This window comes from Marmota monax, unplaced genomic scaffold (assembly GCF_021218885.2).
Source record: "Marmota monax isolate L192 unplaced genomic scaffold, Marmota_monax_Labrador192_F-V1.1 WCK01_AAM20220418_F8-fsc00007, whole genome shotgun sequence".
NCBI classification, from domain to species: Eukaryota; Metazoa; Chordata; class Mammalia; order Rodentia; family Sciuridae; genus Marmota; species Marmota monax.
In genome coordinates this window covers 1,611,111-1,636,730 of record NW_026692781.1, presented here as the reverse complement: position 1 = coordinate 1,636,730, position 25,620 = coordinate 1,611,111, and the positions used below count along the sequence as shown (strand labels likewise).

Here is a 25,620-nt window from a genome sequence, read left to right as displayed (position 1 = left end):
GATATTACTTACCATCTACTTCAATGCTTATCAAACACCCTTCTTGCTGCTATAGATGAAAGTAAGATTCAATTGCAGTTTGTAGCTAAATTTTCAGTGTCATACATTAATGTGGTTCTATGGGGCTAAAATGGGATTTGTGTTGCTCCTATTTTCTCAGTGTTTGACATTTAATAGAGAAAATTTTTGCAGAAACCTCAATGCTGATCTTCACTATTACTGTTTTTGTTTTTGTTTTTTTTCCTTGTCTCCATCCATACCTCTTTTCTCTGTGGGACTATATCTCACAGAATGCAGAGTATCATTTGGGGGCTTTCAACCCCAGCCTGATCCTCTGCACTAGTTTTCTTGGAGTTGTCTTATTGCTTCTTGATAGGAAAACATACCCTCCACCTCCCAAAGCCCAAGCACACATTTGTTCCAAGCTGCTTTTCTAAGCAAGGCAGATAGACCTAACCATAGAATATGTTTTGCCATTTTTCTCTACTGATCCTGCAATTAATAGGATATTCCCATAAAATCTGCACTAGAGTAAATAACAATTTTAGATTTTTGTTACAGTAAGTTTTATAATTCTCTCTTATTTCTCATATGTATTTCTACAACCTTTGCTATTATATTACATTGTCTTCTTAAAATAGATTTGAGAAAATAATTCATGTACCATAAAATTCCCCTTTCTAAAATGTACAATTCCTTTTTCAACCACATTCATGGAATTGTGCAAACCTCACCACTAATGTGAAATATTTTTATCTACCCAAAAGAAACCCAGTACCCATTCATAGTCACCATTCCCTTTTGCCTCTAGGCCCTGGAAAATACTAAGCTGGGTTCTATCTCCATGGATTTACTTACTCTGTACATTAAACACAGATGAAATCAAACAATATTTGGTTTTTGCTATCCTTTCTTTCACCTAGCATGTTTCAAAGTTCACCCATGTTGTAGCACAAGTCCACAATTCATTTCTTGGATTGTTTGTTTGTTTTCTGTGGTGCTAGGAATTGAACCCAGGACCTTGTGCATATAAGGCAAGCTCTCTACCAACTGAGCTATATCCCAGCCTCACAATTCATTTCTTTTTATTATTACATTTTAACATTTCATTTTGAGCATATACTATATTTTGTTTATATTTAGCAGTTGAGAGACATTTTTCCCTTTTGAGGCTATAATGTACATTCATGTACCAGTTATTATGTGGACATATGTTTTCAATTCTCAGTGTAGACTAGTAGTGAAATTAATTGAGTCATGATTCAGTCTTTATCTTTCAAAATCATCCTTACTTTTTGTGTACAGAGTTTGATTTTTTTTGCATTCCATTTTCCCCATTTCTTTAGATACTAAAATTAAATTCTCCAGAGGCCAATTATTCTAACAATTTCATGTCTACTTGTTTAGAAGTCATAGTGAAGTGTTCTACAAGACCTGAGTGAGCTACCTGCATTGCTTCTCCTTTCATCATTCTTATACCGAGTCAAATATGGCAGCCTAGCAGCCTGCTAGTACAGGTAGCTCTAAAGCCCATTCCTGTATTGCAGCTTCTCCACAATTGGTGAACAGTAGCCATTAGCTTAAAAGATTATGCCAAGTATTCCTTCCTCAGTAAAAAGCTTTGGAAGTTTATGTAAGACAAGTCTGCATCTTAAATTCTCCTATCCTCATGCTTCTAGGCCCATCTACCCTGAGGCACAGAACTACCCCCCCCCAAAAAAAAAAGCTGTTTATGCATATTCTGGCTTAAATTTCCATCTCAGACTAAAAGGCTTTACTCTTTAATTTGCATAAGTAAAACAGTGATAAGGAGTAAGTCAATTAGTCTTATCTGAAACTGGATTAACAGTTTAGTAATAAATGTTCCTGTCCTTGAAAGACTAGTATAGAATGTGTGGCTTTCTGATATTGCTTTACATATTGTATCCTTCTTAAACTATTCAACAACTCTATAAAGTAGGTATCATCAACCACATTTTACAGCACCTAAGGCTTGAAGGCTTAAAGATAATTCGCTTTCATAGGAAGGATAGAAGCAACACTCAAATCCAAGAATATCTGACTTCAAAGTCTTAATTTCAGTATTACTCTAAGTTCCTTCATAATAGCATTTTTTTCTTCAACTTGAATTAAATAGGAAGTTTGACCCTTATTTAAAAGAATAAATATTTTGGAGTGATGGCAAAGCTTTGAAGCCAATAGGAGATACTTTACTACCAAAAACTAGGCATAAAGTGTATCATGAAAGTTATGAAGTGGAAAATTTGCATTTATTTCACTGTTAGAGCTTCAATGCCTAGAAATGAGTGGGTCTCAAATAAACATTGGTTGGGGAATGAACTATAAGATAATTTCAGAAAAACAAATTTTGCTCATTTATAGTACTGCTTTGCTGATCCTTTGCCTCTTCTACAGTATTTTGGACTCAATTAAGAGCTCCCTTCTCTCCTTCCTTTTCCTCTCCCTCCCCTACCCGGTCCTCCTTTCCCTTCCTTCCCCTTCCCCCTCTACACCTACTCTCTGGATAAACTCTTAAACCCCCTGACTTTGAAGACCATCTCCTTGATGATGATGATGCACTTTGGACAGCTCTAGTGGCCTCCAGCTTCTCATCAAACTCCCTACCTGAAAAACAGAGTTTAATTCTTAATGATCATCTCAAACTAGGCATGGCTAAAACAGAGCTTTTTCTCCAGTGATCCTCATCTCAGTAACTGCACCACCATGTCACCAAGTCCTCTCTCTTGCATGCACCCCACACACCCTCCATCAGCAGTTCTGTCCAGCATATTTCCATCCCTCCTCTGTATATCCACAGTTGTAGGCATAGTATGGTCATTTAGTTGGTCTCTGTTTCTTTACTTGTTTGTCTATGATTCACTGCCTATAAGAAACTACAGAGACTTGAAAAATGTTAATGAACTCTCCTACCACTCCTTCCCACTTCTGTCACTTCCAATCTTACTTAATATCCGAACTCCTACTCCTTTTTGTGATAAGCAGAGTGCTACACAATCTGGTCCCTGAGTGGTCCCCCTTACTGGTTCTTTTACACACTGATTTCATCTTGGCCTCAGAGCCTTTTCTCATGCCTTTTCCCTACCCATTTGGGTAGAGAGAAAGATTTGGAGAAATAAATGCAAATTTTCCACTTCATACCTTTCATTATACCCTTTGTGCCTCTTTTCTGCGTTGTCAGCTTCTTTGTCACATTTAGGTCTCTGTTCAAATGCCATCTCCTTAGAAAGCTCTTCCCTGACCATAGCTCATCACATGGTCTTAATTTATTTTGTTTAGAGCTTGTATCACTATCTGAAAGTACCATGTATATTTATTTATTTATCTGTTAAGTGTTATTTGGCATTCTTTTTTGTCATATCCACTGACAGGCATATATGAAATTAACAGTAAATATTTGAGGGAGCATATATGAAAATATAATCAGTAAATTGTTACTCATTGCTCGGGATTGAGACTGGATATGTGTATGTGTGTCTATATTTATTAATTTACCTGTTATATCACGATTAAAGCTTACACTCTATAACATTCTATTCAAATTCTTCCTAAACAGAATATTTTTATTACTTGGAGGGATCCAAAGATGCTCTCCTTTGTGGTTTCAGCACAGATTCAGGGTATGTAATATTTGTTTTGTTTCTAGTCTAAATGCTGCAAAAGAAGAAAAAACATGTTCAATTTACTGACCAGAAACTTTGATTCTTATATTGCTTTCAATGTTTATAATTAATGCATATTCCTGAAAGCAATCTTAAAAGCTATGCTTGAATAAAACAAAATACAATTTTTATATTTTTATGTAAATAGAAAAGAATCACTCCCCAATAACCGCATGGAAAGTGGGTTGAATAGTTTCAAGCCTTTCTTCAAAGAAGAGTGACAAAATCAATGTTTCTTAACAGCCCCAAGGTTCTATTCATTCTCTAGTTAAACATAGCTTGTGGGTAATGAAGTACAGTGTTTTTGTCTTTCTATAGAAAAGAATTCCATGGGCTTGGGTAAAAAAAATTTAAGAACTTCTTCTTTGTACGCATATGCCAACTTCATTTTGCAGCAGGACATTTGTTGCTGCTCTTACTTTTGTCTAGATAGCTCTTCATCTGTCACTGTGCACACTGAGAACATATAAATAAACAAGATGTTGCTGCTCCCCCCAGACCTCAGAACACATATGTATACTATGGCATCATGGAAGCCAAACCACCAATTTTAGAAGGAGAAAGTCTTAAAGCTACAAATTTTTTATGAACTTAATTGATATATTTCAACTATTATTGATTCTAATGTATTCTAAGAATAATTTGAGGGGAAGCAGTTTTGGAAAAGGCCTTCATCAATCTTTATTGACCCAGGCACTATTATATAACATCTGGTGAAAGTTTCCAAATTTTGCCACCAATGATGCTGCTGCTGCTAATGGCAGCCACCATTTATTAAATGCTTTCTATGTACAGGAAGTAGGCTAAGTATTCTGCACACTGTATCTTCGTTAAATTTAAAACCAGTGTTATCCTTTCTGTGTTCTGTGCTATTATTCTGTTTTCACAGAAAGAGGGAACTCTGTCTTGGAGAATTTAGGTACTTTGGCAAAGTCATCAACTAGTAAATAATAGGGTGGGGTTTTTACTCACGTTATTCCAGATTCCAAATCACATGTTCTTAGTCATCACACAATATTGTCCCCATAAAAGAAACCTTGGGTAGGTGACTTTTGTAAAGTGTGCTGTGGTTTGCATGCTGAACACACTCTAACCTGTCAAATTCTTTTTCACGTATAGTCAGTGTCCAGAGGGATACTCCTGTGTGAAGGCTGGCAGAAACCCTGATTATGGCTACACAAGCTTTGACACTTTCAGCTGGGCCTTCTTAGCCTTATTTCGGCTAATGACCCAGGATTACTGGGAAAACCTTTACCAACAGGTGGGTGCCCAGAAACACGTGCATTTTTGAATGACATAAAAATCTAGTGTATATTGTATACCAGTCTTATAATACAAGTTTTTCTTTAATTCAGTTGAGAATAGAAAAACTCTACTGTTTATTACTAAAATTAAAAAAAAATTTACTTTCAACACTATTAGAGCAGATTTCTCTTGAATTATATTTTTCTCATCTTTTCTAAGCATATTTGGTATCTTTTCCATGTAATCCCAGAAAAACAGCAGAAAACATTCTATATTCTTCTCTCAATCCACTCCTTGTATGCACTTCTTTCCTCTCATGCTTGGGATGTTCTTGAACACATGAAATCTCCTCTGCTCATGTGTCCACCATGTTTTAGTTTTTGAACTCCTATTTATAATTAGAGATCCAATTCCCTTCTCTAAATTTTCCTCTCCCAAGTCCATTTCTCTCTCCTCTAGACTCCAATGGCTTCTTTTATAGCCTTCACTTGAAATCATCAGTCTCTGCTACTAAAATTGTTCATTTACATGTTTATCTCCTCTTACTTCAGGGTGAACCTCTTGGAGTTGTGGATTCTAGCCACTTATTTATATATTATCAGCAGCCAAACACAAAGGAAGGAGACTGAAATGATCATTCTGTAAAATAAATAGCAACAAATCTCTTTTCTCAGAACTTCCACAGATTTTTTTGGACAGTTTTATATTTATTTAATTTCTGAGAATATTATGAATAAATATAGAAATGATGAAAATACACTTCATAAGAAATAAAAAGTACTTCAAATGATTTTTCTTTTTTCTTTTTCTTTTTTTGAGATGGGGGTCTTGCTATATTGCCAGACTGTCCTTGAAATTCTAGGCTCTAACATTCCTTTTGCTTCAGCTTTTGGAGTCATTGGGACTAGGAGTGCATCACTGTACCTGGCTCTGATATTTTTAACTATGCAAAAAGAGGTCACCTTACTCAAAATCAAAGAAACACAATAGTGACTTGTAATTTTTTGCCTCTCAGAATGACAAAATTTTTAAAAAAATATTAAAGGAGATCAAAAGAGAGACAAATTCTAGTATGTAAGGTAAAATAGGTTTTTTCTCATATCACTAGTGACCACTGAGAAGCTCACATGGGAATTTCTATGAAGAGTAAAATAAATATACTACTTGACCTAACAAATCTACAACTAGGAATTTACTTGAGAGAATAAATTGATAAAAGTAAACTGTTAGAAAAAGGAATTGAGTTAACTTGGCATCAGAAATTTGAGAGGGAGACATTTTTTCATTTAATATCTGTTTCTCCATTTTGAATTAATTAAAAAGTGTAAAATATGATAAAAGTATAGTGCATTTTTAAATTATTAAGAAGAATGTTAGGTATTAAAATAAATACCTATGATAGATTTATTCAATAAAGTGACCTGTCATGTATTGACATTAAACACTACCATTAATAATACATGTTAAAGAAAGAAAAGATAGGATTTTAACAATAAAAGCTACCTTAAATTTTATCTACTCTCAAAATTTAAAAGTAAGCATAGGAGCTGATTTTTTAAATAATTTTCAGACATGAGAAATATGAGATAATTAATTATACTTAATTAAGACTCATCTTTAGATCTATTAGATTTCTATATTCTATATTCTAAATTTCTATATTTCTATATTCTATATTTGTTTTAATCCGGATTGTTTTCCATAAAGATATAATTTTAATCTTTTATATTTTTATAACATGATTTATGCAAAATCACCCAATTTACCATGTCTAATATACCATTCATGTTAAAATAATTTACTGAAAAAACACTTTGTCTTACTAATACATTAATTTCTACTTTTCCCTAGACACTGCGTGCTGCTGGCAAAACCTACATGATCTTCTTTGTTGTGGTGATTTTCCTGGGCTCCTTTTATCTAATAAACTTGATCCTGGCTGTGGTTGCCATGGCCTATGAAGAACAGAACCAAGCAAACATCGAAGAAGCAAAACAAAAAGAGCTAGAATTTCAACAGATGTTGGATCGCCTCAAAAAAGAGCAAGAAGAAGCTGAGGTATTGTTATTTGGTGTAAGGTTCTTCCTAAAAGTAGAAATGCAAATGGTAACAACAGAGGTCCTTGGTCTAAGTTCAGCCTTTCCAGGTAAATTTTTCTTAATTAATTTTTTTAAGAGAGAGAGAGAGAGAGAGAGAGAGAGAGAGAATTTTTAATATTTATTTTTTAGTTTTCGGCGGACACAACATCTTTGTTTGTATGTGGTGCTGAGGATCAAACCCAGGCCACACGCATGAGAGGCGAGTGCGCTACCGCTTGAGGCACACCCCCAGCCCCTAATTAATTTCTATATGAAAATAAAATCCTTATTTCTAGTGTGGTTGCAAGAATCAGTTCTGGACTGAGCTAAAATTGACATCTTCTCCATATTTCACTCCCTGTTCTAAGGATTGCCTCTAAGACTGTTATCAGCAATGCAAAGTCCCAAAATTTTTAAAGGATGCATTTCCCCAGAATAACAATCATATGCAAAGGTTTAAGAAAAATTCTTTTAATGTTAATAATCTGTGGGGTAGAAATCAAAATGTGCACCAAAATGTTTTTTTGGTAATGTTGCAGGGATTTTTAAGGTAAAAACTGAAATTTAACAAGTCCTAATGGTTTTAGTCACTTAGGGTAAAGTCACAGATTCTGGAGGATTCCTCTGTAGTGCTCTCTCCAAAGGTGTACTTCAGTAGAGAAACCTGGGAAGGAATGTACTAAAAGAAATATAATTTCTAATGTAGAGTAAGATTATTGAAACTTGTTTGATGATTTTATCTATTTAAAGTTCTTCAAGGATTCTAAGATTATTAGGACAGGGTAACAATATGTGATACAGAGAAACTTTGATATACAAATGTATACAGCATAGTATTTTAATAATATCAAAATCAGAAATATTTAAAAATTAAAAACACAGTTAAGAGAATTATGATATTTTTGTACCTTAAGAGTATTATTCAGCCCAAAATTAAACATTAAAAAAAATTATATCATGAGGGAAAAAAGCTATAAAATAACAGTGAATTAAATAATAGGTTACAATCACGATTTTAAAACCATATACATATTTAAAAGGCTGAATGAAATGTTAAGACCACCTATTTTTGAGAGGCATGATTATGAGAACTTTTCTGTTTTTCACTTACCTCTTTTCCCCAATTTTTTAAAAACAAAATTTTTTAAATTTTTTATTAACAACCAACTTTATAAAGAGCTGATTCAGAAACTGGGTTATCCCAGGTACTTCCTAGGGAACCTCTAGGAGTCTCTTAAAAGAAAATAATCATCAACCTTACCATTCTCTTGAGCTACTATTAATTTTTAATAATTCATTTCAGCTTTTAGATAACTTAATCTCACTAAACTATAGAGTGCCTGATTCTACTGATAATGTTGAGTAGTTAACTACCTGATACATAAACACATTACCTCATTACATGGTTTATGTGAGATTTAGGTACCCTAATTGCATAGTAAAATTTTGACATGCAATGTTTAAATTTGCATACTGTAAGCAAATTCATAGCATGTCATAGTTAAATTCCAAAGCACCGTGGAATTTTACCACAATGTGGAAGAAGCAGGTATATGCCTTGTGAGCTTTCTGGTCATAGTATACAGGAACACGGTCACATGCACAGTGCAATTAAATAGATGGGTATAGGTGCCCATCTAAGCAATTTTGTTTCTGCAGAATTTGAAAGTGGTTGACACACGTGTAATGTCTGGGCCCAACAGGCAATAGCAGTGGCAGCAGCTGAATATACAAGTATCGGGCGAAGCAGAATTATGGGCCTCTCAGAGAGTTCATCTGAAACATCCAGACTGAGCTCGAAAAGTGCTAAAGAAAGAAGAAACAGAAGAAGGAAAAAGAATCAAAAGAAGCTCTCCAGTGGGGAGGAAAAAGGAGATGATGAGAAGCTGTCCAAATCAGGATCAGAGGAGAGCATCAGAAGGAAAAGTGTCCACCTTGGTGTGGAAGGTCATAGACGGACACATGAGAAGAGACTGTCCACCCCTAATCAGGTAGTGCTCAAACTGCTTGATTGTGTCATCAGAGCTGGATGGGGAGGTGGAGTACAGTGCTATGTGCTGGAGTAAGGGCCATGAGGAGAGGAATTTGAGTGGTTTATTTGGGATGTTTAAGTAAAGTTCTATCTATCACTGGACATTTATGAAAGAAATCAGACATTCAGCTTTCTAACTTGTTCATTTTTGATTGTCTTAACTTCTTTAGTGATCTAATATTCTTTCCTTTTTCTCTATCTCATTTTTTTTTGTTATGCTGGGGATTGAACCCAGGGATCCTCTACCACTTAGCTACACCCCCAACCCTTTTTATTTTGAGACAGAGTTTCACCAAGTTGCCCAGTGTTGCTTTGAACTTGTGATCCTCCTGCCTCAGCCTCCCAGCTCTCCAGGATTACAACAGTACACCACCATACCCAGCAATAATCAAATTTTATTAAACAAAATATTTCTGAGAACCACGGAAAAAAGGAAGAAACTATTTACATTATAGGTTAACTTTTATAGTTCTATTTAGTCTATTTTTTTAAATAACTTGTTGATTTTAAAACTGATCACTAACTAGCTTCTCTTTTTTCACCACTTTAATCATCTGGTTATGATATTACCAGATTATCAAGCTCTCAGTTTGTAACTGTAGACACCTTTGACATGCTCTCCCCACAGCTTCATCAGCCATTACTTCACAGTCTGTTAACTCTGCTTGGGTGAATTTTTCTTTCCCTCTTTCATTTTTCTACTGAAACCATCATATCTCAGGCCCTCTTGCCTTCAATTCTGCATAAACCTCCAAGATGAATCATTGCTTCTATTCCCTCTATTATTCTTGACCTTTCCCGCTATCCCCAAATCACTTTTGGTAAAATGAAAATCTAGTTGTCCCTTTGCCAAGCTTGGAAAGAAAAGGAAGGGAGGGAGGGAGGGAGGAAGGAAGGAAGGAGAGAAAAATCAATCATCTCCTGTTGAATAACCACTGAGCATAGAACAAGATCCACGCCTTAACCATGCCTGAGCTGGGATCGGCTTTGTCCTCCAGCCTTCCTTTCCCCACACCCTCAATCCACCAGTCTGGGGCTCACTCTTTCCTGCAGTCTCAGTACTTTTAGGTCTTTAGTACTTAGCACACATGGCTTTCTCTAACTGAAGTCATTTTCTGCTTTGTTCCTCCTATCATAGCACCACTGGTTCTTTACCCCTTGCTCAGGTGCCCCTTGTCATACACATGTTCCTCTCCTCTCCACTTCTCCCAGTCTGCTCCTCAGTGCCTCAGCCAGAATTACTATCTTCTTTATCTTTCCCTTTACTTAAAATTTCCAGCATCTACCATTGAAGTCTGTAATACTCTGTCAGATATAAATAAAAATGATTCCTTACCTTCAAGGATTTCATAATCTAAGTGGTGAGATGGAACTTGAACTCATATAATGTCAATAAAAAGAGATATGATAAGTGTCATTTGGACTATTAGTTTCAAGGCAAAGACCTTGTCATACTCGTTGTTAACAGTGCCTGCCCCTTTGCCCTTTATATAGCAAGCATTAATGCTTATTGAACCTGATACGTCCAAAGAATTTCCATTCAGTTTTGGGTTGTGGAAATAGTTTATCTTGGACGTGATTCATATCAGTTTGCCCACTGCCACTTTGGTCATGAATGCCTTTTTTTTTTTGACTTCTAACATTTCATGAATTTGTAAATTCACTGCTGATAAAAGTACCTTTTCAACACACCTTACCTGGGCTGTCAGTGCATAAGGTTGAGTTGCAGCAACATAATGCAGAGAAGCACACAGCACGGGACTTTGACATTAAGCACTTAGGGGTGGATACATGAAAAATGAAATGACAGGTATCAATACAACATGTTTTAAGTGACATGTCTGTATAGCAAAATGAATGGTGCATAAAGACTGGAAAGGGTACTGTAAGACATAATAGTAGAGTGTTATACAATTTATCTGCTCCTAAAGAATGAACTATTCAAATTCCTTCATCCTTTTCTGGGGAGAATTTGTCTTCTGGTTGAATTGCTTTGCTTTTAAACATATTTCCTTTAAACCAGCACCAAGTCACTTGCTCTCTGGGCCAGTGGGTTCAGTGGCAGATTCATGAAGAACACTGCTCTCTGTAGGCACTCTGAGATACATGTCATCTTTTATTTTGTTTCTGTAGTCACCACTCAGCATCCGTGGCTCCTTGTTTTCTGGAAGGCGCAGCAGCAGAACAAGTCTTTTCAGTTTCAAGGGCCGAGGAAAAGATATAGGATCTGAGACTGAATTTGCTGATGATGAGCACAGCATTTTTGGAGACAGTGAGAGCAGACGGGGCTCCCTGTTCGTGCCCCACAGGCCTCAGGAGAGACGCAGCAGTAACATCAGCCAAGCCAGTAGGTCCCCCCCACGGCTGCCAGTGAACGGGATGAAGCACAGTGCCGTGGACTGCAATGGTGTGGTTTCCCTGGTTGATGGACCCTCAGCCCTCATGCTCCCCAATGGACAGCTTCTGCCAGAGGTGATAATAGATAAGGCAACTTCTGACGACAGCGTAAGGACTTTTTCCATAGCTCAGGCATGGCTGAGCCTTATTCCTGCATCAATCAGTGTCTCTGCTGGAGGGGCCTTCTCTCTGGCCTGTGAATGGCTCTGCATTTTTGCAACACTTTCTCCATAGAAACACACCTTTAATTTAATTAATTTAATCCTCATATTATATGTTGTAGGAATTTATTTCAAAACATAATTTACATCCCATTTTTGACAAATGGTACTTATCTCTTGATGTTATAATTGAAGATTATAAATCATCCCTTTAAATAACAATTGATAAAAGTTATATGTAGCAGCACAGAAAATATGTTGAGAATGCTGGTATTATTAGTTGATAATTGGTCCCATTTCTGTAAAGAAATTTGAATTATTTGCCACTTTTTACCCTCTTTTTTAGGTTACTACTTAATATGTACCTTATAGCACGGGTTCTTATTTGAGCTGTTAAGAATAAAAATAGCAGCAAATGCATATTTAGGATTGACAACAACTCTATGTCATGATATATTACTATTACTGTTTTTACATGGGAAAATTGAGGCACAGGGAAGTCAAGCAGTTTCCCTGCCCTCATCCAGCCAACGAGAGTTCTGAAGTCTAAACAGGCTGTCTGTGCTCTTCACCACCAAGCTCCACTGACTCTCTAGGACAGTGGGCTTCTTGTCTTGCAAATAATTCAGAATGTCTATGCTTCATTCCTCTACATAAATTTAACCATACTATTTTCACTTTTAAAAATATGTGTCTGGAATATTGACAAAATACCCAAAACATATTGATTCAAACAAACACAAAACTAGTATATTACAACTAGTAAAAAAAATAATAATAATTCAAGAGTTTCAGAGTCACTGAGTGGTTAGATGAAAGTATCTAATTAGGCTTGAAGGTGAGATCCTTCTGGTTCCTGGAAGTTCAGGAAACTTCTTTAGCTCATTCACTATGTTGTACTGCATCACAAATGTCAGCAATGGCTTTTACTAGTGTAGCAAGCTTCAAACATATGATACATTCTCATTTGCAGACCATGCAGTATTTCACATGAGAGTAAAGTTCCATCAAAGCCATGGCCACACATACGTTTCAGTTTGACTGAATGCATGTGCTCTTGGGTCTTGTGCGACCTCTCTGCTTGCTTGATACAGCTTCATCCTTTCTATCAAGGTGTTCTTATCAGCTGAGCATGTTAAATTTATATGTTATATTTTATTATATTTTTGTTATATTTTATTTTTCAATTATGTATATAATCTATAAAATGTAATTTATATGAGATTTGAAGATTATTTCACATTTTTAAATGAAGTGTTTTCATTTAAGAGCTTATTTTTACCACAGGGGGGGAAAATGATACCTCAATGAATCTTAAAGCTAAAACTGCAAAACTAGATGAATCATAAATGAAATCAGCATAAATATGTGGCCTAACATAACAGTTTAGATGAAAGCACTGTTTTGCAAATAATATAATCTCTATACTTCAGACATTTCTACATGAAAAAGAATTTGTTTAATCCAACAAAATCCTGTTTGAGTTGGGTGAAATTTTTTTCTGCTTCTGGAATGTCAGTAATTTAGAGATTATAGCACAGAAAATGTGATTATAGAGAGAGCTGTATTAAGTCACCTCCAGCTATTATGTATCTGCCTTTGTGTATACATACACACATATACATATTTATTCCTGTATGTCTGTTTTGATGCATGTATACACAGGATTATGGCTATACAACCATATAACTTTATGACTCAAGGACTATATGTTATATGAACTATATAAACATATATATACATATATATATGTTTGTGAAATATATTTCACATATCATATAAAACAGATGATGAATATAGAGTTGTATGGTTGTTTGTGTATATGTGTGTGTGTTAGCATGTATGTGTGAGTGTGTGTATTATTGGCCTATACCAAACTATTGTAGATTTTTTCAGTTTGATTTAGTTGCCATACTTAAAACATCAGACATTTTCACTTAAAAGTGAACATACCCTGTGTGTCTGAGCTCATATTTCTGCATGGCAATGTGTTTTAGAGATGAACTGGTCACCTGCTTCAGATGGAGCTTATATTCTCCCTTTTATTATAGTTTTCATAAGTCTTCAGGGTCCTTTTCAAGTTGAGTCATTCAACATTATATGCTGGGCTCAGTTCGTGAGGTGCCCATCTTGTTGGTAAGAGACAGTCATTACAGTCACATTTGTTAATGCTCAAAAGAACAGTCAGAGAAAGTTATCAGAGAATATTGAGGTTCTACCCCATCATAGGCATGCCACCACCAACTTTGTATCGCTGCTTTCCTGTAGGATTCTCCGTTGGTAAAAAAAAAAAAAAAATCTAAATAAATTGCATACTCAAGAGGATAGAGAGATGGACATCATCCTACAGTAAAATCAAGTTTTGTTTTACTTATATACTTGAGTTATAATTCCTTCAACCCTCATTAACAGGAACATGGGGCAAGTACTGGTAGGATCCTCATTTGCCCATGATTAAATGGAGAGTTAAGTAAATGACCCTTGTGATTGAGAGCCAGAAAGCTGCAGAGCCATAATTTGAGCCAGCAATCTAGTCTTTACTTTTATTTACTATAGCTACCTAAGCAATATTTAATTTTATACCTATACTTTATTAGAATTCTATTCTTAAGACTCTAATTAAGCATTCTTTTTTTTAGGGAACAACTAATCAAATACACAAAAAAAGACGTTCCAGTTCTTATTTCCTTTCAGAGGATATGCTAAATGATCCCCATCTAAGACAAAGAGCAATGAGCAGAGCAAGCATATTGACCAACACTGTAGAAGGTATGTGATAATAGGCTCTTTACAGTACAGATTCTCAAATAAAATTAATGTAAATCCTGGTCACCTCTAAATAGGTACAAGATATTCTTAGGAAGAACTCAAAGGATATAAAATGGCTTTGAACAATCACAAAGATAATCAAGGGAAACCGATAGAGTTATTCTTATGTTCTTAAAACATGGATTACATTATTTGTGATTAAGAATGAACATTGGGTGAAATAACTTTTCAAAGATAAATAACTTAATGACGATTGATGCCGAAAGCCAAATTATCCCAGAACTGTGTGATTTTTTTTACTATATAATCTTATAAACTACTTTTATTCTCTGAATTTATCTCATATGATAAGCAAAGAGAGTCAAAGGGTAACATTAAAAATGTGCCGGCTCCCACCCTCTCCCACCACATTATGCCCCAGATTCCACCTTTCCATTGGCTAACACTTCACCCCCCCACACTCCCAACATGGCCCCTAAGTTTTTAACTATCCTGTAAATTTATGGAGAAAAGTGAAGGAGTTAATGGGGTAAAATGTCTGTTTTGTGGGTCCCTCCTTCACTTATTTCCATTCTCTTGTTTGGGGATTGTTTTCACTTATATACTAGCAAAAGGTTTTCTGAAGAGTATAGAATTTTCTTACTATTGCCATGAGATTAAAGACATAAGAATACATATGTATATTGGTGGAATATACATGTAACACAGCACTGTTATGCAAAGTCTAAGCCACAAGCCTTGTTTGAATATTACTGTGTATTACTGATGTTTATCTGGTTACCGATAAATAGACAAATGACTGACTGCATGTTTTCTATTGTTTCTTTCTCCCAGAACTTGAAGAGTCCAGACAGAAATGTCCACCTTGGTGGTACAGATTTGCACACACATTTTTGATCTGGAATTGCTCTCCCTATTGGATAAAATTCAAAAAGTTTATCTATTTCATTGTAATGGATCCTTTTGTAGATCTTACAATTACCATTTGCATAGTTTTAAACACATTATTTATGGCTATGGAGCACCACCCAATGACTGAAGAATTCAAACATGTGCTCACTGTAGGAAATTTGGTGAGTCTCTTATAGTGTTTTCTATATCCATAGCTATTCTCGTGGGTTTTCAGCGTTGCCATTTCTTTTCTTTTTCTTTAAGTCAGCGGGTCTGTAGCTGGATAATTATACATACCTAGAATTTACCCTTATGAATAAATGTGCAGGGTCAAGTTTCTGGTTATAGTTATTATTTTCAAATAATTTTGCAATAGTCTTGAGTTCTATAAATAACAATATTATTTACATGCTTGTCATCATTTGGGAAGTTAATAGTGGTCTTTGCCTGCCAGAATGTCTGTCAACACTGACATTTTGATACTTTATTTTTACTTACATTGCATCTTCCTTTTTAGTGCACAGTCCACTTTTTTTTCTTTTCTTCTTCTTCTTCTTCTTCTTCTTCTTCTTCTTCTTCTTCTTCTTCTTCTTCTTCTCCTCCTCCTCCTCCTCCTCCTCCTCCTCCTCCTCCTCCTTCTTCTTCTTCTTCTTTCTTTATTTATTTATTTTTACTGTGGATACATTAGTTTGACATAATTGTGGTGAAGTATCTGGGACTTTGGAATTCCAAAGACCTGGATTTGATCCTGATTGTGTGACATACTAATTATATGACCTTGATCAAATCATTTGAACTTTGTCTAATAGTTAAAAACTTTAACTCCATGAATTAGTATTCTGCTGTCCTACTTTTTCTTGTTCATGGAGGTCTAGATCATGCAAATCCATACTTTTTCCCTGAGTTGGCGACATCACTGTGAACTCAAAAGACATTCACCCTATCTTCTTTCTGTTATCACAATCCCAACTTCATTTGATCCCTGCTAATCTCTTTGTGCTACATTGTTTTACAATTGTCTCAAGCATTTATTGACCTAGATGTTTCCCTTTGAACCATCTTTGGTCTGATTCTTTTAGTCAAAGTGTACCTGAATGATTCATAAGCAAGCTTTTCACCATTACCACTTCAAGTGAGGCCTTTGATACCAGTGTCAGGAATCAATTATGTTTTGCAATGCCCTTTTATCAAAATTTAGGATGTCTAACTTTAGCTGCCACAGTGTCAGTTAATTATGTTTTTCTCTCCTACTGATAAATCTTTTGAGAGTGAGTCAACGTGTTCTTCTTGGCTGTAAGAATAGTCAGATTAGAAGAAAGCTTGGCTCAAAATGTCAGTGTCAATCCATGATTCTTTTTTATCTTCTTCCAAACACCTGGTGACCCCACATGAACTTATTTGCAAAGAGTGACTATGTTAAATGTGAAAGCTTTTACTTCTCTGGAATTTTAATGTGCTCTTCTAAAATGCTATGTCATGCTGATAAAATTTGACAGCATGGATCTTTTTAACCCTTTGATACTTTTATGGTAGGTAAAAGAAGAGTGACACTTCGTTTAGAGAATTAAATGAGATAGTAATATTCATTTGTAAAGTGTGTAGCACATTGTCTGGAACAATCAAAGCTAAGCAAACAGGCATTATCATCATTGTGTTATTCCATGCCATCTAAAAATGACAGAAATATATTTCTTACTTAGGTCTTCACTGGAATTTTTGCAGCTGAAATGGTTTTAAAACTAATTGCCATGGATCCATATGAATACTTCCAAGTAGGCTGGAATATTTTTGACAGCCTCATTGTGACTTTAAGTTTAGTAGAACTTTTTCTATCAGATGTGGAAGGATTATCAGTTCTGCGATCATTCAGACTGGTAAATATAAACTAACCTTACCCTTATACTCTGCAATGAAGGAATGTTTTTGGCTCTTAATTATTATTATTTAGAGCTTTCAGGTCTTGAGTCACAAGCAAAATTTGCTCTAAATATTTAGTAAACTGTACTTTTCCCCCGAGTCCATTCATTAACAAGTACAGTTAAAGAGCTAAAACCATGTGAATGTTTTAATTTTAGGATCTTGATGATATGATTAATTTTAATTTGAAGCATATGCTACTATAATAGAAACATTTTTTTTACCTAGTAGGAAAATAATTTATTTCACAATGGGAAGTTTAAATATTTCATCCATAATGTGTTCCTATGTTTATGGATTTGGTAATTAAAGATTAATTCACTGTTCCCCAAATAATTGATTGATATGAAAACAAAAAGAGACTTTTGAAAACATATTTTTCCTAATATGCTAGGCTTTTTCCCAATATCAGCTTGAGGAAAATTATAAAGGTATTATAAAATAAAATTAAGGTTAAATTATCAATTATAAAAGAAATAATACCTAACAACATGAATAAACTTCTATTTCAATCCTGAACTAAAATTGCACACTTTGTAATGTGTGTTGTAGCTATATTCTGCCAAGTGTAACAAAAGAACAGAAAGATTGAAAAGAGATGAAAATGAAAAAAAGGAATAACCAATTTTCATCAGATAATAATGACAATTTTACAGGACTAAAGTCGACTTTAAATTTAGGACAAAAGTCAAAAATGGAAACATTGAAATTTTTATAATTATAATGTTAAAATTTATATTTGCTTTTAGCTCCGTGTCTTCAAGTTGGCAAAATCCTGGCCCACACTGAATATGCTAATAAAGATCATTGGCAATTCCGTGGGGGCGCTGGGAAACCTCACCTTGGTGTTGGCCATCATTGTCTTCATTTTTGCTGTGGTTGGCATGCAGCTCTTTGGTAAGAGCTACAAAGAATGTGTTTGCAAGATCAATGAAGACTGCACACTCCCACGCTGGCATATGAATGACTTCTTCCACTCCTTCCTGATTGTGTTCCGTGTGCTGTGTGGAGAGTGGATAGAGACCATGTGGGACTGTATGGAGGTTGCTGGTCAAGCCATGTGCCTTATTGTTTACATGATGGTCATGGTGATTGGAAACCTAGTGGTATGTAACAGATGTTTACAGATTTACTATTCTCTATTGAAATTATTTGATAATAATACAATCTGTTATTTTTATGACTTTAAAGCTAGCTGGATCTAAAATTATTCATTATAATAAATACAGATGATTTTAATACAAGTGAGAACAGGAAACAAAATATTGTTTTAGTTTTCCTGGAAAAATCTCCATTTTTTATATTTCTCAAAATCAACCCTTGTTCATTGTATGCAAAGTTCCTACTTTATTCTTTCTTTTTGATAGTGGTGTCATGTGATTCAAATCTGTGATTTCATGTCTCTTAAAAGATATGAAGCCTTTTCAGATAAAAAGCTACACTAGTAAATAGTGCATAATTATGTTAACAATAACAAAAATGAAGGTATAATGAACTAAAGCAAATGAGAAGACTGGTTTCACCACCTTATAGCAACAAAAATCTAGCATCTGTAGCAAAGATCAGCAAACTATGGCTTATAGGCCAAAGTCATTCCCATGCTTTAATATGATCCTGTGAGATATGAAGGATCTTTATAGCTTTAAGTGATCAAAAAAAAAGAGAGAGAGAGAGAGAGAGAGAGAAAGAAAAAGAAAAAGAAAGAAAGAAAGAAAAAAGAAAAGAAAAGGAGAGTAATATTTTATGACACAGGTACATTATATAAAATTTAATTTTGGTGTCTATAAATAAAGTTTTATTGAAACATGGACATGTTCATTCATTCACATTATACCAATGGCTGCTTTTATACTATAATGGCAGAGTTGAGTGATTACCATAGAGATCTTATGTCATATAGAGCCCCAAATATTTATTATTTGGCCCTTTACAGAAAATGTTTGTCAGTCACTGGTCTGTAGCATCTGCTTTACAGAGGAACCTTCCTATCTTTCCAGTTAATATTTTCTTGCTTGAATCTGTTTTCTTTCTTCCTTATACTGGTTGGTAAATACCTTCAAGCTTATGAGCTGGAAAAAATTGGGATAAGATGCTTTTCCATGAGCCACTAACCTCAATTTTCAAATCCACCATTGGCATGTCTCAATGGTATTCTTATTATCAATTCACTCATTAGGTATCACAGGAGATAGGGTACATTAACAGCTATATGGTAGGTACCTTTATTCCCAGTGGATGAAGAAACCATTGAATTACTTTTGTCTTTGCAATTTTCATGAAAAAAAAAGAGAAGGGGTTACATTTCAGAATAGAAAACTATGTTCATCAGGTCAGTATGCCAAAAATATAAGGTGAATTATGAAATATATACTTTAGACCTTTACGAAACACACACACACACACACACACACACACACACCATGAACTACCATTCTGTAATTCTTGATCATCCTCAAGTTATACTGGTAAATAAATTTTCTAGTTTTATATAGGCTTACAAATCTTTTACTATGCAATAAGATACATATTTTCTTTGTCTCTTCTGAGCATAATTTGCAATTTTGTATAGCAAGATTTGTTTGTGTATTTCTTCTCACACAATTTCAACATAAAATAGTGAATAACTGAAAGAGATAAGTGGTGAAAACTTGCCAGACTAAAGCTAATTATCACAAGTGATTTAAACATTTATTATGTATTCAAGTATACACAAAGGGCAGGGATTCCTTGGGCTCTCATCAAGTTATTTATTCAATATTTCTATACCTCCTCTGTGAAAAAGAAATGTTCTATTTAGTTATTTTAGGTATAATTTATGTTTAGAGTTTATTAGAATATAGTGAAATGGTAAACAAAAAAAATCAGATGAGGAAGAAGTGAAAAGTGAAAGCAATGAGGTTAGAAGATAATGCTTTTGACATTTAGAAAAGAAAAAGAAGTTCTAAGTTAAGACTCAGGGAAAGCTTTGAAGCAGGCCTTTGAAGAACACATAACATAATATTTGAGCGTGATCACTAGAGTGAGGATAATGTTTCTGTTTAAAAGGCAATACAGATTTACAGTAAAAACAAATGAGGTAAATTAGTGATTGCTTAATCCATGCAGAATTAGTGATGACTGATTCATAAGGTCACTCATTAGCTATTGGTTCATGATAATAAATAAACAAACAGAATTATAATTCATAAAGTTTACAAACAACTCTAGAATAATTAAGGAACTACCAATTATATAGAATTAGAATCTGAGAAGAAACTTAAAAGTTATATTACTGATATGCTCCTCCACATTAGAGCTATATCCTAAACTAGTCTAATTTTTAAATCTTTTCTCTCGTTTATTCTTTTTCTCTTTTTATTATTTCTTTTCAGTTTTACACACACTAGGATTAATTTTGACAAAATTATAAAAGCATAGGATATAATTTGTTCTAATTTAGTCACCATTACCTCCCCTCTCCCTCTCCCTGTTCCCTTCCCTGAACTATACTGACTTTTCTGCTATTTATTTACATTTTTAAAAGTAGTGTCTTGTGAATATATATGACAGTGAGATTCACTGTGGTATATTTATATATGTACCTAGGAAAGCTAGGTCAGATTAACTACTTTGTTCTTTTCTCATCTCATCTACTTCCTTCCTCCACTTCAGTCTCCTATTCCATTGATCTTTCTTTTATTTATTTATTTTTATCCCACTACCTCTTATTTTGGATTAGCTTCAACATATAGAGAAAACATTTGACATTTGTCTTTTTTTTTTGACTGGCTTATTTCATTTAGCATCATAGTTTCTAGTTCTGTTCATTCACTACAAATGGGTCAGTTTATTACTAATTAATTGAAATGGTTAAAAACCATAAGTTTAAGGGCTAGGATAGAGCACTGCTTGCTAGCATCATAATAATAAAGAATAATAATAACAACTCAATGACAAACAGACACACAAAGAATGTCCATTAATTTTAAACTTCAGAGGGAAATTTAGAAAAACAGATTTCAGTCAGCTCAAATCTGTATTCAGAAACTGTTACATTAATAAACTAATGTGTTAAAAAAATTAGACTTTGAATCAAATATTTTCATGACTGTTTCATTTTTTCCCAACACAGTAATAGATATGATAGATAGGAATTGGAACTTATTATTTACATTGGTGCTATCCATTAGATTATGATAAAATTTGTCTTATTAGGATTTTTGAAGTAAAAGAATCTGCTTTCAATGAAATGACACAACAAAAACACTGTACTGAAAAGAAGTGTGCTGACACTTGTGTAGGTCAAGTACAATAATGCTTTAACAGACTTACATTATCAATATTCCTGTTAAAACACAAACATATGCAATCATATATTTCATAGTAACACATGAAAAGGCTAGAATTAAAATAAACTATTTTAGAATTTGTTAGTGATCATCAAATTTTTTTTCTATGATTCATAGATCCCTACCCCTAGAACTTTGTTTGACAGTTTCAACCTGCTCTCTCATACTTACACATCTCACAAAGTGTTTAAGTTGTGGCTAAAATCAAGGGCAAGTCCTTTCTTCTCAGGTGTGATTTTGATTTTTTTAAAATGAGAGGTGGATAATTTTAGTCATGAAAAGACTTAATCAAATAGTAATTCAATTTCCTTTTTGTTTCTTATATAATATAATGTTTAAATATAATTTATGCATTTTCTACCCTATGTGAAATTATTCTTCTTCTTTAAAAACATTGTTGAGTTCACCTGGATCTTACTTCAGGGAAGAAAAATGGAAATGGTCTTGCTCATAAACAGGACATTTTTTTTCAAGGATAGACATTGTAGTGACTTCTTTTGTAACTCTTCCAGGGCCAAAATGATAAGAAATTAAGCCAGTTAGTGTCATTATTTCAAAAGAATAGGTCCAATGCATGGGTCCTCTTCTGTCCCTTAAAAGTCACTTCAATTTGCAAGTTGGCACAAAAAATCGGCAAAATGCTTTATTATAGGAACTCTGTAAGTACCATGTGTTTCTTTTGTTGAAATAAATGGCACTAATATTCTGGGATAAGTGAACAGAGATCTTGGTCTGAATGACCTGAGTATAACAATAAACCAATTTTCTTGTTTTATTTGTTTGTCATTGGAAATAAGTAGAAATTATAAATGAGTATTAGGAGAATTTTTAAAGTTTACTAAATGCAATTTGACAAAGGGACTCCTGCGGCAGAAATGGACTTAGAAATGACCTACCTTGATGCTGAGGGATCATTTTGTGCTCCCCACTGTAATTCTTCATGGGTATGGCTTACACTGCTCTCCAGAGTTCTCAGTTCTCTGGTGTATGGAGTGAGTAGTGAGGATTCTGCCCTCTCCTCCACTGCTCTCTGTGGGTGAGAAGGTTCGGAGATTTTTTTTTTTTCTGATTTGTTTTGTGGCCTATATTTCAGGAAAGTTTGCTTACTTTTTATTTCCTGTCTCCTTATTTCTCTGCCTCCCATTCTTACCCTGTTATAGGTTCTGAACTTATTTCTGGCTTTATTGCTGAGTTCATTTAGTTCTGACAATCTCACGGCAATTGAGGAAGACACCGATGCAAACAACCTCCAGATTGCTGTGGCCAGAATCAAAAAGGGAATAAATTATGTGAAACAGACCTTGCGTGAACTCATTTTAAAAACATTTTCCAAAAAGCCAAAAATGTCCAGGGAGATAAGACGAGCAGAAGATCTAAATGGCAAAAAACACAACTATATCTCAAACCGTACACTTGCTGAAATGAATAAAGATCACCCCTTCCTCAAGGGAAAAGATAAAACCAGCGGGTTTGGAAGCAGTGTGGACAGAAGCTTGATGGAAGGAAGCGATTGTCAATCGTTTATTCATAATCCCAGCCTCACAGTGACAGTGCCAATTGCACCTGGAGAATCTGATTTGGAAAATATGAATACTGAGGAACTTAGCAGTGATTCAGACAGTGACTACAGCAAAGAGGTAAGACTGCTTTACACACATTGTTACATGTTACCAACTAGTAGGACATGAATCAAATTTCAGATGTCTGTTGTCCTCAGTTTTTTCCAACATTACATAGGCTAATGGAGAATGTGTGGGTGAGTTTACACAACAATGTCCTGAAGGTTCATCTGATAAAGTTTTCTTCTTGATTCTTAGTAATCAATTTAATCTTACTTTGCTGTATTTGAAAGCACTGGGTATCTTTGATCTCCTCATCATCCTTCATCCCATGTTACCAATTGTAAAGTCACATCAGAGTCCTTCTACATTCTGTTGAATGCATCTCTCCTCTGCTTCATCATCATCTTCATACTCATTGCCAGCCCCGGCCACTGAAAGTGAAGTCTCCATTGGTCCCTCTGCCACTACTTTCCATCTACCCTAATTCACTTATTAGGTTAATTTCACTCAGATTTAATCTTAAACACATCACTCCATGATGTGTTTATGGTCCCCAAATTCTCCTGAATTATGCATTGTATATAAGGCCACCACCCTAGAGCCTCCAGGAGCTTTAACCAGCTGTATGTCTTCATGCTCAGCTGTAGAACCATCACCTGGACCAGTCTTCCTTTCAGATCATAAACACTTTCTACCTGTGTGACATGCTTGTGATTTCCTTCTGCAGCCAAAATCCTATATTCATTCTTCAAGGCATAGTCCTCAGATTCTTCATCTATAAAACTGAGTATTTAAACTATAATTTACATTAATATTCAAAGTGTTTAGAAAAATACCCAAAGTGTTCCAAGGTGTTACCCATTGTATCTAATCTCTGCCCAAATGGATGGAATCTTTTCTCATTTTTAATTCGATACTGTCTTTCTTGGATTTATTATTTAGTCTTGCGTTTTAATGTTTTTGAAATTATGGTATGCATCAAATTGTACTTTAAACTCATTGAGAACAGGAACATCGTTAAAAACTTTCTTTTGGGTCCTCTTTACCCATCTTACCTGTATATTTTTAATTAAGTCAAAGTACGTGTTGAGCTATAATTTACTACGATGAAATACAATCACCACAAGTGAATAGTATCATAAATTATTTTTATGTCATTGCTTAAGAGATGCTTCAAGCAAGATTTACTTGCTTGAAAATAATTTTCTTTTCTTTAGGTCACATTAAAAATTAGTTGACAGATATTTGCCAAACATCTTATATCTATTTAACCCCACTAAGACCTGCTCTCTGTGAGTTTATAGTGGATATAGAAAAGAAGGTTATATGGAATAATGATGAACTACATATTAATCATGAACTATATATAGTATATTATATATATAGTCATATATATGTCATGTATATTGTAAATGCTCAGTGCTTACATATTGTGTGAATAAGTGATTAAATGAAACTTTTTATTTAGTCAAGGAAATTTTTTCCAAGATGCTGAAATAAGGAATAAAATATTTTATATTTTAAGTCCTTTATATAGAAGAAATAATGCTTTGAAAAGTTATTTATTTTATCTTAAAGGTAGAATCTCAGATTCTGCACACTTTCATGGTAGCAGGTATCTGAGCTTGGTCTCATATAGAAAGGGAAATTAACTCAGTTACCCATTTTTGTATGAAGAAAGATTTAAAAAGATTGAAAAACCTCAGTTGCCTGTCAAACAGTCACTCTCTGTGCAAGCTCAGAACTCTAGGTGTTGAAGCACTTCAGGAGTTGCAGGGAGTAAACCAAAGTGATTTCATTTGTTGAGTATTTTGGTACCTGAAATAGACTGTTACTGTTACTGATTAAGTTACTCTGCCACCTCTCCCATGAAACATTCCGAAAAATCATGTTGAAGTGTGCCACCTTCAGGACATTGAAACACACTAGACAATATACTAGAACAGAGCAAGGAGGAAGTTTCAACATCTATAGGAAATGATAGCTCAGAAATATTAAGCTATGGTCAACTGGGAAATCCATGTGTCTGGGGTCTTCGTTTCCATCTGTTTAAGATTAGAATGTTTCTGGAACAACTTTTCCTTTATTGTTTTGTTTTGCGCTTCAGTTTAAACCCATAAAATGCAAATTTTCTTTATCTAAAGTATCTCTAACCCCTCTGTGTGAACCTTCCCTGCTCTAATTCCCATGATCTTCTACTCCCAGTTGAATTTCCAGCTTCTCAAACTGCTTATTTTCTCCTTTGTACTTTCTTCTTGTTTCCATCTCTTAGATGTCTTTAAAATCCCGATTGTCACATTCCTGATGAGACTTGATGAGCCAGAGAGGCAGATCTAGATTACCTAATAAAATGTAACTCAGAATTCCTTACATTCAGGTCATCTGGGTCCTAATAATTTCCTTGGGTCATGATTAAGAATACAGGCTCTCAAGAAAGAATGCTTGCCTCAAATCCTATCTTTGATTCTTACAAACTCCATTATCTGGAGTAGTTCATTAAGACAGTAAAAAAAAAAAAAAATGCACACACACACACACACACATATACACACACAAAGAG

The 25,620-nt window shown here is 34.5% G+C and overlaps 1 protein-coding gene and 1 long non-coding RNA gene across 4 annotated transcripts in view; one reads left to right on the top strand and one right to left on the bottom strand.

The window, feature by feature from the left end:
* The window catches only part of Scn9a (sodium voltage-gated channel alpha subunit 9), an 86,138-nt gene that overhangs the window by 13,567 nt on the left and 46,951 nt on the right, over positions 1 to 25,620 (top strand). For 2 of the 3 annotated variants that reach the window (XM_058580151.1, XM_058580150.1), the window contains exons 7-16: positions 3,575 to 3,638; positions 4,800 to 4,941; positions 6,777 to 6,983; positions 8,707 to 8,994; positions 11,169 to 11,507; positions 14,233 to 14,362; positions 15,197 to 15,435; positions 16,954 to 17,127; positions 17,920 to 18,276; positions 22,659 to 23,135. In XM_058580151.1, the coding sequence (XP_058436134.1) occupies positions 3,575 to 3,638; positions 4,800 to 4,941; positions 6,777 to 6,983; positions 8,707 to 8,994; positions 11,169 to 11,507; positions 14,233 to 14,362; positions 15,197 to 15,435; positions 16,954 to 17,127; positions 17,920 to 18,276; positions 22,659 to 23,135 (2,417 nt within the window). Of the gene's footprint in view, positions 1 to 3,574; positions 3,639 to 4,799; positions 4,942 to 6,776; positions 6,984 to 8,706; positions 8,995 to 11,168; positions 11,541 to 14,232; positions 14,363 to 15,196; positions 15,436 to 16,953; positions 17,128 to 17,919; positions 18,277 to 22,658; positions 23,136 to 25,620 lie in introns of all 3 variants that reach the window. The other variant, XM_046447200.2, reaches the window with a different exon arrangement.
* Positions 1 to 25,620, bottom strand: part of LOC124094475 (uncharacterized) — a 60,452-nt gene that overhangs the window by 32,700 nt on the left and 2,132 nt on the right. Inside the window, exon 3 of the long non-coding RNA XR_009227001.1 lies at positions 22,395 to 22,528. This is a non-coding gene — a long non-coding RNA (uncharacterized LOC124094475). The remainder of the gene's footprint in view (positions 1 to 22,394; positions 22,529 to 25,620) is intronic.